The sequence below is a fragment of the Ixodes scapularis genome, unplaced genomic scaffold, assembly GCF_016920785.2.
Source record: "Ixodes scapularis isolate PalLabHiFi unplaced genomic scaffold, ASM1692078v2 PGA_scaffold3__209_contigs__length_174095766, whole genome shotgun sequence".
In the NCBI taxonomy this organism is placed as follows: Eukaryota; Metazoa; Arthropoda; class Arachnida; order Ixodida; family Ixodidae; genus Ixodes; species Ixodes scapularis.
This window is the reverse complement of record NW_024609868.1, coordinates 105546603-105559649: the sequence shown is the minus strand read 5'-3', so window position 1 is coordinate 105559649 and position 13047 is coordinate 105546603. Positions and strand designations below refer to the sequence as shown.

The window sequence follows — 13047 nt, the reverse complement described above, 5'->3', positions numbered from 1 at the left end:
CGCCACCTATAGGTAGGGTTCCGCGTGTTCGGTTTCTATTATTTCAAAATTCGGCGTACTTTTTTCGGTGTTTATTTTAAAATGGAATTTTCGGTTTTTTTAAATAAACACCAACGGACACCGGATCAGATGATCCTTGTACGTAGCTCTGATATTAGTGATCACTTAAAGAATAACGGCACAGATACATTGAAAGAGAAATAGACACTTTATTTGGCAAATGTGTGCAACTGTAAAAGAAACAAGAAAAAAAAACACAGAAGTATAAACAAGTCAGATATGAAGCCTATGGCCAAAAAACATGAAACTTCACCTTCTGTACATCAGGATTATGTGATGTTATTATAGTCCACGCACATGTACTTTCCCAGGTTCTCCTTCTGATCCGCACTCTTTCTTTCCTGTTAATATGACCATGAGCTTTGAGAATGCCCTCTCAACGCTAACACTGGACACTGGCAGGCTGAGGAGATGAACCGCTGCCTGAACCGAAATCGGACAATCAACCGATTGTGACCGCCAAAAGAGGCACAGTGCGACGTTTTGAGGCACAACAAAACATGCAGAGCTAGCATCAAGTCAGTCTTCCTTACAACGAGTTTGAAAACACGTTCGCGCATGGCGAAGTCATGGGGCGTTTCGGACTTCACGTTTCGATCGATGATGCGCACATTAAACCATAACGTTGTGATGCCATTCGTGTACCCTATACATCCGGACACGTTTCGATAGACACAGTCGTTCCACTTTTTCGCCACGGCTCTGCGGTGCGACTGACCTTTTCCGGTTAAAACTGAATTTTAGAAAATAGATTCGACGAACTTTTATCGGTTTAAAGCGAAAACTCCGAACCCTACCTATAGGGCGTTGGAGTTGCGAACATTGCATCGTGAAAAGCAATTCTGCTGCGTCCGCGATCTGTGGTATTCCGTGACATGCGAGTTTGTATCAGATTCCCGCGTTTTAGTCCACGATATGCGTGCGCGATATCGGTTTCCGTGACAGGCAAGTTTGTAGCGGGTCCCCACGTGTTCATTTCACCATAAAACTTGAATCTGCTGCGTCCCTGAGCTGTGGTATCCTTTCCTTTTCCCGTGACACTGAAGTTAGTAGCGAATTCCCGCGTGTTTATCATATCGTGAAACTCGAATTGGCCCTGCACACGATCTGCTGTATCAGTTCCCGCGTCATGTGCTTTATAGCGGATGCACCAGTGCGTATCATTAATTTTCGATAAAGCTTTGCTGTGGCATCCCCAAAGATAGCCCACCCAATGTCTTTCACCATTTATCTCTTCATTTTGGGCGGGCGTTCTTACGAGATTTTTTGGTGGCACACTCCGCTGCGATCGAAAACTCTAAAAAAGCTTATATCTTTTTTTCCTCTGCAGGGTGTTTTTTTCTAAAATGTTCACCTTCATATAGAGATACTAAAAAAAATTATTCTAAAAGCATAAATGGGACACGTGTATTTTCTTTTAATTTGTTCATAGGAAAACAATTGTGCATTATTTACGAAGTTAGACACAACTTAGGTAAAGGTCACGGCCCGTTCAAAGCCCCATCCACAAATTAATCGTCCCGCCTATGATTACTGGATTGGCTTGGCGTTTCGGCGGAACATGCTCGCGAGTATATTGTCTCTATTTTCCCGACATCGGGTGCGTCTAGTCTGGAAGTCTGACACGGTGCCTGGTGCGCGTTTTCGGCTGGTGTGCTTAGTTTCTTCTGCTGCATATACATCAAAAGTGGTCCCCAAGTGGCAACAAAGGACGTCACACAAGTCGGAGTGTCATACCTTTGTCATGCAGTTGCATGACGCGATCCTGGCGGTTGGTCGTAGAAATACTAACGAGAAGGTGCGAGTAGTCATGGAAAGACGTCCGAGCTCCATGGTGTTCTGGCTCGAACTGTTTGTTTCTATTTTCTCGCGCATCAGGAACCTCGCGCAACGAGCCTAGAAAAGTAGAAAAAAATTATTTAATCTCTCGGAGCTGGCTTTTACAAGTAGCACAACCAAATGCGAGTGTCGCTGTCGTCACGCGTTGTCCCAACTTCCGGCTGCCGAATGTTCCGTGGACTGCCACATTGGAGAGCGACCTACAGCAGAACAGGCGTTGGTCACATATATCACAGCTGTTGGGACGCCGCCAGGATCGCGACTGGCGACAGCATGACACTTCTATGACGCTATCAGGAGGACATCGAGGGAGCACTTTTTTGGACGTGGTAAACACACCAGTCGGAGACACGTTCCAGGCACCATACTGACACCGCCTGCTTGTCCTGCGAGCAGACGGGAGGCAGCCTCCGGCATCGTCTGCTCTTTCATCACTGTCTATTGTCGTCTGCAATGATCAGACGCTGACATGAAAGCTGCGCTTCGACGTCCGTCTGCTTTTTCGCACTCGCCCCAAAAGCTTCTGCAACACCTACAAAACGCGGCAATGAAAGCGGCATTCTAGAGTTTCATCAGGCACGACCCACGATCCAATACAAGCATATGTCAGCACCTGTCGATGAGAGCGACCGAGAGTAAGAGCGACCGAGAGGACCAAAAAAATCAACAAAATAAATATGCAGTCGTTCCCACTTTTCTGTTCCTGTAATAATTTCGCATGGCATCCGCGAGCAAGCTGGGGGAGCATCATGACCCGCAAATAAAATGTGACCTAAAAATATTTGCATTGGCAAGCCAGGTGTACTGCGAAACTTAGCTACATTTCTTTCGAAGCGAAATGTCTTGAGCAAACTTCGACAAACGAGATGCGAGCCGAACGCTCGATTGCCTCCAGACAAACCGTTCGGAAATTTTTACCTGTGTACGTATCTTATATTCTCGATATTTAAACCATGATGGCAGTCACAGCAGTCGCAACGGGGCCGCTTTTCCGAGAACCAATGAGGGGCGCAAGTTTGTCCGCTTCTTGCACAGGGGTTGCGATGATGTCAGAACGCCGAGCTCTTATTGGCTGGTCGAAAAAAATAGTGGGTAGACCTCGAGGCATCTATACCATTGAGGTCTACCCGCTATTCCTTTGATCAAAGTGAATTGGAGCTCGGTGCCGTTCTGACGTCACCGCAAACCCTGCCCAAGAAGCAGACAACTTCATCTCCGTCTATCTTCATACAGCCTAACATCGCGAAAGAACAAATTAGGCCAGATTAACCAACATAGTTGAAGTAGGACGTTAGGCTAAGGCCAGTCCCGCAACAAACTCAAGCACCCGCGCACAGCCCCAAGAGTGCTTCCGAAGGCGCGTACTCGCGACAGTTTTTACAGCGAAGCAGTATACCTCTGCCAGCCAATGATATTTTCGTGTCGTTGGCATTGTAAGCAAAAAAACTTCCGGCGAACAATTGAAGGCAAAACAGCGTATCCCCTTTGAAATCAGGCATACAGCATACAGCTCAGTATCCGTTTTAATAAAGAAAACCACGAAACAGGCACCAACAAAACAGGCATCAAAACTACACGATGGATGATAAGGCGCGTGTGAACAATAGGAACACCTTCCCACGCGTTTCGGTAAAGATTAGGTTTGGAGCTGCTTTGAAAGGGGTTGACGTCATTTGAAGCCCTCGTGTGTACTGCAAACGGCGCCTGTGAACAATTCGAACCACGTTCCTTCTCCCCGCGTGTGATTGCGTGTCGGCGTCCTCACGGAAAAAAAAGATTTCAGAAGATTGAAGCGAAAAGTACAAACATTACGCATACAACATACAGCACAACATTCGTTTTAATAAAGAATAAGCACAAAACAAGCATCCTAAGATTCCTATCCATATAATTAAAGGAACGATGCAACAATTTTTGTACTTTGCGCAAATACCGCTTAAAACGGATTCCTAACGTTAATGACCTATGAAACACGCGTTCGGTTTTTACCCCACGCAATAGAAGTCCCAGAAAAAAAATTTAAAGAAAAGCGAGCAGCGTTCACCCCCTCAACTCGCAGCCAGAACAAGCGGCCACGTGATCGAGCCGATTATATGCCGCCAGTGTTGATCATAGCCACGCGCTGGGGTTGGCAAAGCGCAGGACACGCGCTCAGTTCCAGACATTGTTATGGCTCGGCGGTTGTCGTCGTTGCAGCGAGTGGACACGGGCTACTACCCGAATGCTTCTCGAGCTAGCAATTATCACGAGCCCAGGTCGAGTGCCCACGCAATGCTCGGGTCCAATCTATGAACCGCATTCAAATATCGTCACTTGGGCGTACTGCGATCCCCGAGTTACGTCATCAAATTTTGCAAAGGAGAGATTGAATGAAAATGATCGCTTTTGTCCTCGAAATTACACCGCAACAAAGGAGTTTCTTGGCCAGTGGCGTTGCGTGTGAGTATCCTTGAGTCCCAGGTGTGCCAGTAAGCTCGTGTCAAGCGAAAAACATTCCAATTGAATATCATTGTACCGCTTCTTTAATGATAAGGAGCTCCTGAAAACAATGCGAAGCACGTAGCGCTAACCACCTACGTTCCCGGTGGAGATTACGGTTGCCCAAGCTGCCGCGGCGACGGCAGCTTGCGACGTGGGGATACACGTCACTAGCCTCTCATATACAAAAGATGAACCCGCCTACACTCCGTTCCACCTTACGTTCGGACGCAGCGGATGCTACGAGCCATCTTAGCCAATCCCGTTCTGTGGACATGGCCCGTGATTCGCTTTCCGCGCGTTGCTGTGTTCCTCTCTAAGGTCACGTGACACCCACACGGACTCCGATTGGCCCCAATGTCTCGTAACATCCGCTGCGCTTAAACGTAAGGTGAAACGGAGTACAGCAACTGATTTCATTGTTGCTGCAGCACCGCGATGAATAGGCCACGCATAGTTAGGACTCCCGAGGAGCAGCCTGAATACTATTCGCGACTCCAACTAACTATAGGTGGCGCCACTCATTTTCCAAGATGGCGGGTTTAGTGAGGGTCAGAGATGCGTGCCGCTGTTGAGCCTGTCTAGTGTGCTGGCTTCACTGAGCGACATAAATTATTTCTGGTAATGCGAGGAAGCTAATGTTTTATGAGCGCAGGTCACCTCTTTAACCTGAAAACAAGAACGGTGTTTAATGTATTAATTACGGAAGGATGCGCGTTTTAATTCTGGAGCGAAACCGAAACTTACCTCTATTTTGGATTTAATTTCTCGACAGAGGTCTTAATTTCGGATTCTTTTATGACTTAATATGTGTCTCACATTGTAATTACTTACCTAGAAAAGTTGTTCGCGAAAACTTTATTTTGTGACATACTGTTCGATCCAGGCTGATATTCGTAGTTGTTGAAAAAATTAGTGCTGACATCTGAGCGTTCTCGTTGCCTTTTTCTCGCTCAGATAATTGTCATGGCAAATAATGACAATTATCCCAGCACAAGAATAAGAGAATAATTCCATTTTTTACAATATGTCCACGAAACGCATAAACTAATAAACGCTGCTCTCACTGCAACAACCCAAGACGGAATCCGAGCCAGACAGCTGAAGTGTGTGTGCGTGTTTTTATAGCACCGCGTGACGCGTAGGACTTCATATTACATCCAGCGTTTAACTGTTTGTCTATCTTGATAACTATGTCAGAGTTTTTCATATGCTAAAAAGAAAACAGAATTATACCTTTCTGGAAAGACTATTATGGGGTGAATAGAGTATTCTCGTGATCTTGGCGGTAATTAGAGGCATACATTGCCGTGATTTGTATTAATAATAATAATATTAAAATTCACATATTTGAATAAGTAATTCTTCAAGCTCTAATATAATTTGTTGCTTATGATCTAATTTTAAACGCGCGAAGAAATATGACAATGAAAACTGTGCTAATTATCATCACTGGTTCCAATTGCTGCATTTTAATTACAAATAAAATGAAAATAGTCTAAAATCAATGAAAACATTCTAGCTAATATGAGAAATCCATGTAAAATTACATTAATTGTGGGTAAAGTATGTTGTGCTATCAAAGTCGCGACTTTTGACAATCGGCGGAGCGCCCAAAGTCGCCGCCAATATACTTCCAAACAAAATCCCCAAAAGCTAAAAAAAAAAAAATTTTAATTACTAGTTTTTTTATAATATTTATTTAATTTTGTATTTGCTCGCCGTCGTTTTGCCAATCTCAGCCTTTCCAGTTCGAAGGAACGCCTACCTGCTTGCACGTCTGCTCACTGCCGCACGTTTCGTTGGCGTTGGAAGCCGGTGAAACAGTAGTGAGTTTTAATATTGCATGTATACGAGCGAACTCAAGCCCTGTGTGTTTGCGTTAGCTTTGCGCGTTCCACACTGTGCGTGCGCGGAGCCCGAAATCGCGGCTTTAGTTGGCGCATGGCGATGAGGCGCAGGCACAAAGTGGGTCACACAACTCTAACGCAAACGCACACCGCTTGCGTTTGCTTCTATGCGCAATACTAAAACTCTCCAGTAGGGTACAATCCCATACCGGCTGCAGCACTACATTGGGACAGTGAAGAGTGTTGTTTGCATTCGGAAACGACATTTCGAGAGCCATGATCGCGAGCAGTTCCGCCATGCCCGCTGAGCAGGAGAATCGGGGGACCCTCACTAGAGCGCTTCCGATTTCCGCCGCGGGAGGGCGAGCGTCGAGCTGGAGACGCGAATAGGAGTGGCAAAGGGAAAAGAAACGGCAATACGACCAGCGGCAGCGTGCTGCGACCGGCGGCGGCATTCCGTATAGTGCAGTAGGCAATCGTTGCAGATGATACCACAGCTTCGCTGACCAACCGCCTTCACGGCGTACATTTGAGCCCCAGTTTTTTTTGCTGCAAACTATACTCGTTTTCACCTCAAGAAAAAAGGGCGCTTTGCGCATTGTTCATACGCCGGGCGAAGTAGCTCTTACGAGATTTGGTTGTCGGAGGAAGAAGCGATACTTTTGGTGTTTGAAACATATACGTCTTGATTAGATAACACATATCTGATCTAAAATGCACGTACATATATCTTAATTCTCCACATAAATGGGAAAATCAGTAATGCTCCGCGTGGAGACGGACTATTTTACTATGGTTCTTGAGGTGAAAACGGGTATAAGTCGGTTGAGGAGATCTTCCTCTTAACAACTAGGTAATCGCAGAACGCAGTCCATCGCACGAAACACAGAACTAGCACGGATGAAGTCCGAAGCGCACCTTTTGCACACGGCACTCCGGCGGTGACATCACGCTCCAGCAATTGAGCGTGAGCGGCGCGTGCTTGGTGACATAATTTTTTGTACATCGTTCGGGCGCAAGGACGCCGCTTTTTTGCATAATGGGAGAACTAAGGTTGTCCTAGAGTTCTCGGACGACCTCAAGGGCGACCTCAGAGACAGCGTTGTCTTTGAACATACGACTGAGTGGCGCGTGCCGCGCAATCGTGTTTTTATGACGATTACGTCGCTTTTTCGCTCAATAAGACAAGTAAGGCTTTCGTCTTAAAAAAAAAAAAAAATATGTCCCTACTAGGCACCTTAAAAAAAGTATTCTAGTTTTTCTGTAAGAGAAGAAAATGACACATAACGGGATTATTCTATTTTTACTATTTTATTATCTATTTTTAATATTTGTTTTTAAATTAAAGATTTTCGCAGAAATACGCAAACGCGTGCAAGTGTGGCGACAGTATCTGATTTGCGTACGACGATTTTATCGAAAATCGGAAAATCATTCGCAATCCAATAAAGCGTGCTAAACTCGAAGGTACCCAGGTCTGCTTGTAAAACTGATGGCAAGAACGAAAAACCCTATGTGGAGAGCAAGTCGTCTGCTTCTTTCGCAGTAGTTGTGGTGATGACAGAACGACGCCGAGTTCCGATAGGCTCTGACTGAAGGATAGTGAGTAGACCTCAAAGCAAGCTACCTCGAGGTCTGCCCACTATCCTTCATTCAGAACCAATCAGAGCTCGGCGTTCTGACGTCATCATAACCCCCGCAAAAGAACCAGACGAACTTGCGCTCCGTATTGTGTCCTGGTCCTTTTGCGTTTCTTCTTTCTGTAATTATTCGCCATCTTCATAAGAGTGGTAGCCGCAAATATAACAAACAGTCAGTATAAAAGCGCTGCACCGCAGGCAGTATACTTCAGCGACTTCTCGGTCCTTTTTTGACCACCGTTAGCATGCCAAACTGCTCAGTGACCACGGAAGCGCTCACATTACTGACCGCCATGCTTCTTAGCTTAAGTAACATCGCAATAAACCGGTTCAACTCTAAATAACAACATTATTTTCATAGCTTTTCTGCATTAGCCTGGATATCTAAGATTATGTAAAAATACGATACTTATACCTTTATTTTTAGAGGAACTATTTTCTCAAATGGTACTTTCATAAACTAAAATCCTCTCATACAACGCTTAAATTGCAGGGAGCCGGAATAGCTACAATACTGATGGTCGCGTTTCAGCTGTGGCACATGTTCGTGAAGCTGAGTTACCATGTTCAGCCTCCGAGGATGCCCGTCAGCCTCGACAATTGTCCAGGGAACTTCAGTGCCCACGCTGCAGCTGGCAACGCAACATCGGCTTTAGTTCCTAAAATGTGAGAATTGGCAGCCGCCCCGCCTCTGCTTTCATGTGACGCCGATGCATATTACTTTCTAAATGTTTTTCTAGCCTATGGAAAAGACTATTGAAGGCTACTTTTCGATAAGCGATGAGGCCTGTATTTTCTTAAGCTTCTAATATGGGTATATCTGAGTGATGTCCAAGGAGCCAGCCCAATGGCAGTTGGGGGCAGAGGACAAAAGATGACGATGTGAAGACGTTCTTCGACCAGTGCGTTTGTCGCCATGTTGGCGTTGTGTTCCGATAATATACGGAATTATTAAGTAAACAATCTGCTTAAGAAAAATTCACTAGTTAAGCCCACTTAAGTGCACATGGTTACAGGGTAAAAGTTCGGGGAAAGCCACTCCCTCCACTTTTTTAGTTTAGCAGAGCAAACTTTGGAGAACAAGCCGCCTCCTCTCCAGCGTTCGCTCTGCTAAAGTGGACTATAGGTGACGAGACAGTTCTTGGTTTGTTCTAAGATAATTTTTATGATGATTTGTCCTATGCATAACCTTTTTTGTGTGTCCCTCTTTCAGTTTGGTAGCACATCACCTTCATGAAGGCGCCTTGGAAGATTTTAATACAATAACTCAGGGCTTTACACGTAATAGTAGAAGTAGTTGCAAGGAGTGGGAGTAGTAGTAGTAGTACGAGGAGGAGGAGGGGTGCTCTGCCAGTTCAGCCTCTGTGTGTTCATGTATTCCCTAAGCGACTAACTCAGTCAAGTAGTTTTTTTTTTTTTTTTTGGCGCGGTTACCATAACGTCCCTAAACATTCTTCTTTCCACCGGGATCACGATCAAACTGTTTTACTCGCGGGCAGACCATGCCTGTCTTATGCCTAAAGCAACTATTTTAAAAACGTTTAATGTCGTAGTACTTTTGTTAAAAAAGGGTTATAAGAACGTTCATTCATACAAGTAATACCACAAAAAAATAATTACATTTTAAGACAGCGGAATCAACCGTCTTGTTTATTGAAATAAACGAATGTCACCTGATCGACCGGGCGACCGCGTTCGCTCAAATGAACATTGTCATTCTATGAAACATCATGGACGAGTTTTCGCTCGCCAAAGCGTTGTTCACTCAAGTGAGTGCCTTCCCTCCAAAATATTCGGAGTTTTCATATGAGTCTGTCTTCTCTCTCTATAAAATGTTTCGGGAATAGAAAGGGCACATCCAATGGAAGGATTGGACCGAGAGTCACTAAGTTTTAGCTCGCCAGTCGCACACAGCGCAAAAACAAATGCTCGTGCCCACCGACGTTCGACTAGCTGTTTTGTTAGCTTTCCGTTGTTGACATGAGAATGGCGTCCACAGCATTTATTGTCTTTAAAAAAATCACTGCCACAGATACTTCTGCCCAGAGCAGAGCTGGCACCGTGAGCCTTAGCTTGGTAAATGTCTGCATCTATGGTTTTATTAAAGCCAATAGGAGCATCGAAGCGAAATAGGTGACGGCTTTCCACGCGAGTTTCTGATTCGCTGAAACGTTGTCACATGTCTTTTCCGGCTATTTTATTGGCCCACCAGCCCTGTATGGTCCAATGTTTGCCAGGTTAAGCTGAAATGGAGCGCAGCAAAGGAAGCATATGCCGGCGCCTCCGTTCACTGCGGCGTCGTCCCAGCCGTCCCGTCGTCCGGAACACAAACCCTCCACCAGCTCCGCTTGCCAATGCTCTCGTTTTCGCTACGCCGCTCCTTTTCCCGGCTGCTTTCGCAAATAAACTAAGCAAAGTGGAGACGGTGTAATGTCTGCAAATGCCAATCGATGACCTTTCGAGATCACTGTTAATGTTCCGCTGTAGTCATCATCATTATTTTCTTCCCTTGGGTGCCCGTGGGGCATTATACAAGAGAATGTCAATAAAACAAAAAACAGAACAGTGAATACAAAGATAACACGCTAAGCTAGTTAGCTAGGTTAGATAATAAGTGGGTAGTATATTCAACAAATTTAGTAGTATTGATTATAGAAACGATGTTGAGAGATTGTGAGTTCTACTCCTCGATGGCCAAAGGAAGTGTGGAAGTCCTGCGAGAAACATTTGATGATTGAATGGTACGTAGTTTACATAAGTGACCTAAGCGAAGAAAAATACGGTGGGGTGGTGATAGTAACGATTCTCTGGGGTGGATATCGTGATGAAAAATTTATAAAGGCGAGAGAGACGCTACACTCGTTATTGTTAAAAAAATGATGAACCGATATAATATATCCGTTAAGGATTAATACATTTCGGTTACGGTTATGGTTGATATCGAATTGGAAAATCGGTTTGTTCCGGTCACGGTTACCGAAAATATTTTGACTTAAACAGTTTTCGGTTGGGGTTCGGGTTACGGTTTTAGTTCCAGCTTGTAAGAGCGGCGTAATTATTAAAAAGAAAGGCGTATGTATTGTGTAGCACCCGGATGACTGCCTTAAGAGGGAACTCAAAACGGAATAGCTTTCACAAGTACGATCAGCTAAACTTCAAACTCCAAGAGGAAAACGGACAGTCACGTATTTCTTAACGACTCCTTGCTTTGAAAGGTGCCCTTCTCTTATGTGAGTGCCGAACTTAACAGAGTATATTCTTTTCCCTCTACCCCTCTCCTTAAAAATGGTGCGCGAATGCTAAGGGAAAATTGTAACTTCGCTAAGCAGTATCTTGTGTTTTTCATATAAAAAATTGTGTTCAACTTGCTAGTACATGCTCATTCTTCCATACCCCTTCTCTTATGAGGGCACTATATTGCATGAATAATAATGAACATTGTCCTTGCAATCTAGTAGGTACGGCAGATAATTTGCCGGTTTCTTTGTTCTTATGAGAATCTTTCTTTTTTTCGCTTGTAGCTCTTACGACGTTTTCGGACTTTCACAGCTGTCATCATACTGGAGCAACTTGTTCAGCTCAATTGTGACCATTTTGTTAGGACTCGCAATCAGTGCGTGCACAGGTAAGAGAGCGTAGGAAAGTTTAGCTGTCCATGCAACTTCCTGTTTGTTTTTTCGGTATGTAAAACGTATTTATATATCTTGCGTTGCTAATGATATAAAATAAATATTTACGATCATTGATTGCGGTGTCCATAAGCAACCAAACGTTTTCTTTATAAAATGCAGGTATAATTCGGAAGCATCTCAAATTAACAATTACAATACGCCATAGCTCCACCAATAAACCGCGGGAAGAAACTACGCAGAAGCCTATCAAGTTGCTTAGCAAAATGACATGTTCTTTCTATATACCAATTCATAAGATATTGAAAAGGCTTGGGCCTGTTATCATTTTTGTCTTCACTAATGTTTTCTACGATTGCGAAACTTAGTGCACCTAACAAACACGACACCAGGTTGTGCACACCTGACAGGAAAATAGACGAGAAGCAAGCGTTTTACAATACGTGGCTTAAAGTTCCTTCAATTAACAACGTGTTATATCTGGGCTTCAAAAATTAAAATATTTTTGCATGTTCACTTTTTAGTGAAATTAACGATTCGAAATTGCGTTTTGTTTTCATTCAAGGTACTTCAAAAAGTTACAAACATCGACTTCACATGTCCAGTAATATGTTTGTGAAACTCTGGTGGAAGATGAACCTCATTCAGCGTGATACCGACATTGTAAGTTTCGTTTTGCCTTTTGGCGCAATTTACGCAGGTAAAATACTCTGCAGGAGATTATATAACTTAAATGTCATCTTTATATAATTAGAAAAAAGATAATTACTGAAATATTAAGAAAAACACATAGCTGCTTAAATTAGCGTTTTATTGACAATACCCTATTTCATTTAGGTTTAGCTAGCAATAACAATCGCAACAAACGATAGGCTTTACGATAAGTTTATACGTTTAATACAAAAATGTCTTATTTTTTCTCAAAAACATATTAACAGCAGAAGTCACGCTAGCAAATGATATAATTTAAAGAGCAATTTCAAGGTTACGCGGTCTTTGAGACTGTAAGCCTTTACCATTAACACCATAGCAACACCAGATTTAAAAAAAAAATATTCTGATAAGTTATTTTATTATGTTCGTGTTTCTTTTCTTCTCAGACGAATACTCCATTTATTGTGGATCTGACGAAGCCAAAGACTTTCTCTCCGGAAGAAGAGAGCATGCTGCAGCAAGTCAAAGAGACAAATATCTGATTGGTCTGATGGAACATTTTGTTGCGCAAGGAGTTGAGGCTATTTCTAAAAGTAATTATAAATGTACGTGTGAATGACATTCGAGGTCTTCTGCCTTACTGCTTGTTTAATCCGAAAGCTTAATTGAGCCTGACGCTTGTTGCTGAACATAAAGATGTGTCAGCGACACATCTCCCATGTACTCTTGTTCTGCAAAAGGTGTTTTTTTTTCAGGCGTCATGCAAATTTTCAGTCTTGTCCACAGTCAGGCCGCGTCTCCACAAACACTATACGGTGGTTTCATGTAACGTACTGCCGGCTCAAAGTCTTCCCGGACGCCATGTTCATGAACTACGACGTATGTCCCCTGGGGAAA

General features: G+C 43.8%; 1 protein-coding gene across 1 annotated transcript; it reads left to right on the top strand.

Moving 5' to 3' along the window:
* The first annotated feature begins 11359 nt into the window (after positions 1 to 11359).
* LOC120836098 lies at positions 11360 to 12769 on the top strand. The gene is made up of 3 exons (XM_040211619.3): positions 11360 to 11492; positions 12062 to 12159; positions 12597 to 12769. The coding sequence occupies exons 1-3, from the start codon at positions 11360 to 11362 to the stop codon at positions 12690 to 12692; spliced, it is 327 nt and encodes a 108-aa protein (XP_040067553.1). The 3' UTR covers positions 12693 to 12769.
* Positions 12770 to 13047: the final 278 nt, after the last annotated feature.

Excerpts from the sequence above, each read along its gene's own strand:
- LOC120836098 (XM_040211619.3), top strand. The coding sequence starts at position 11,360 with ATGAGAATCTTTCTTTTTTTCGCTTGTAGCTCTTACGACGTTTTCGGA. Across the intron at positions 11,493-12,061 it reads CGCAATCAGTGCGTGCACAG|GTACTTCAAAAAGTTACAAA; the intron begins GTAAGAGAGCGT and ends TTTTCATTCAAG. Across the intron at positions 12,160-12,596 it reads TTCAGCGTGATACCGACATT|ACGAATACTCCATTTATTGT; the intron begins GTAAGTTTCGTT and ends TTTTCTTCTCAG.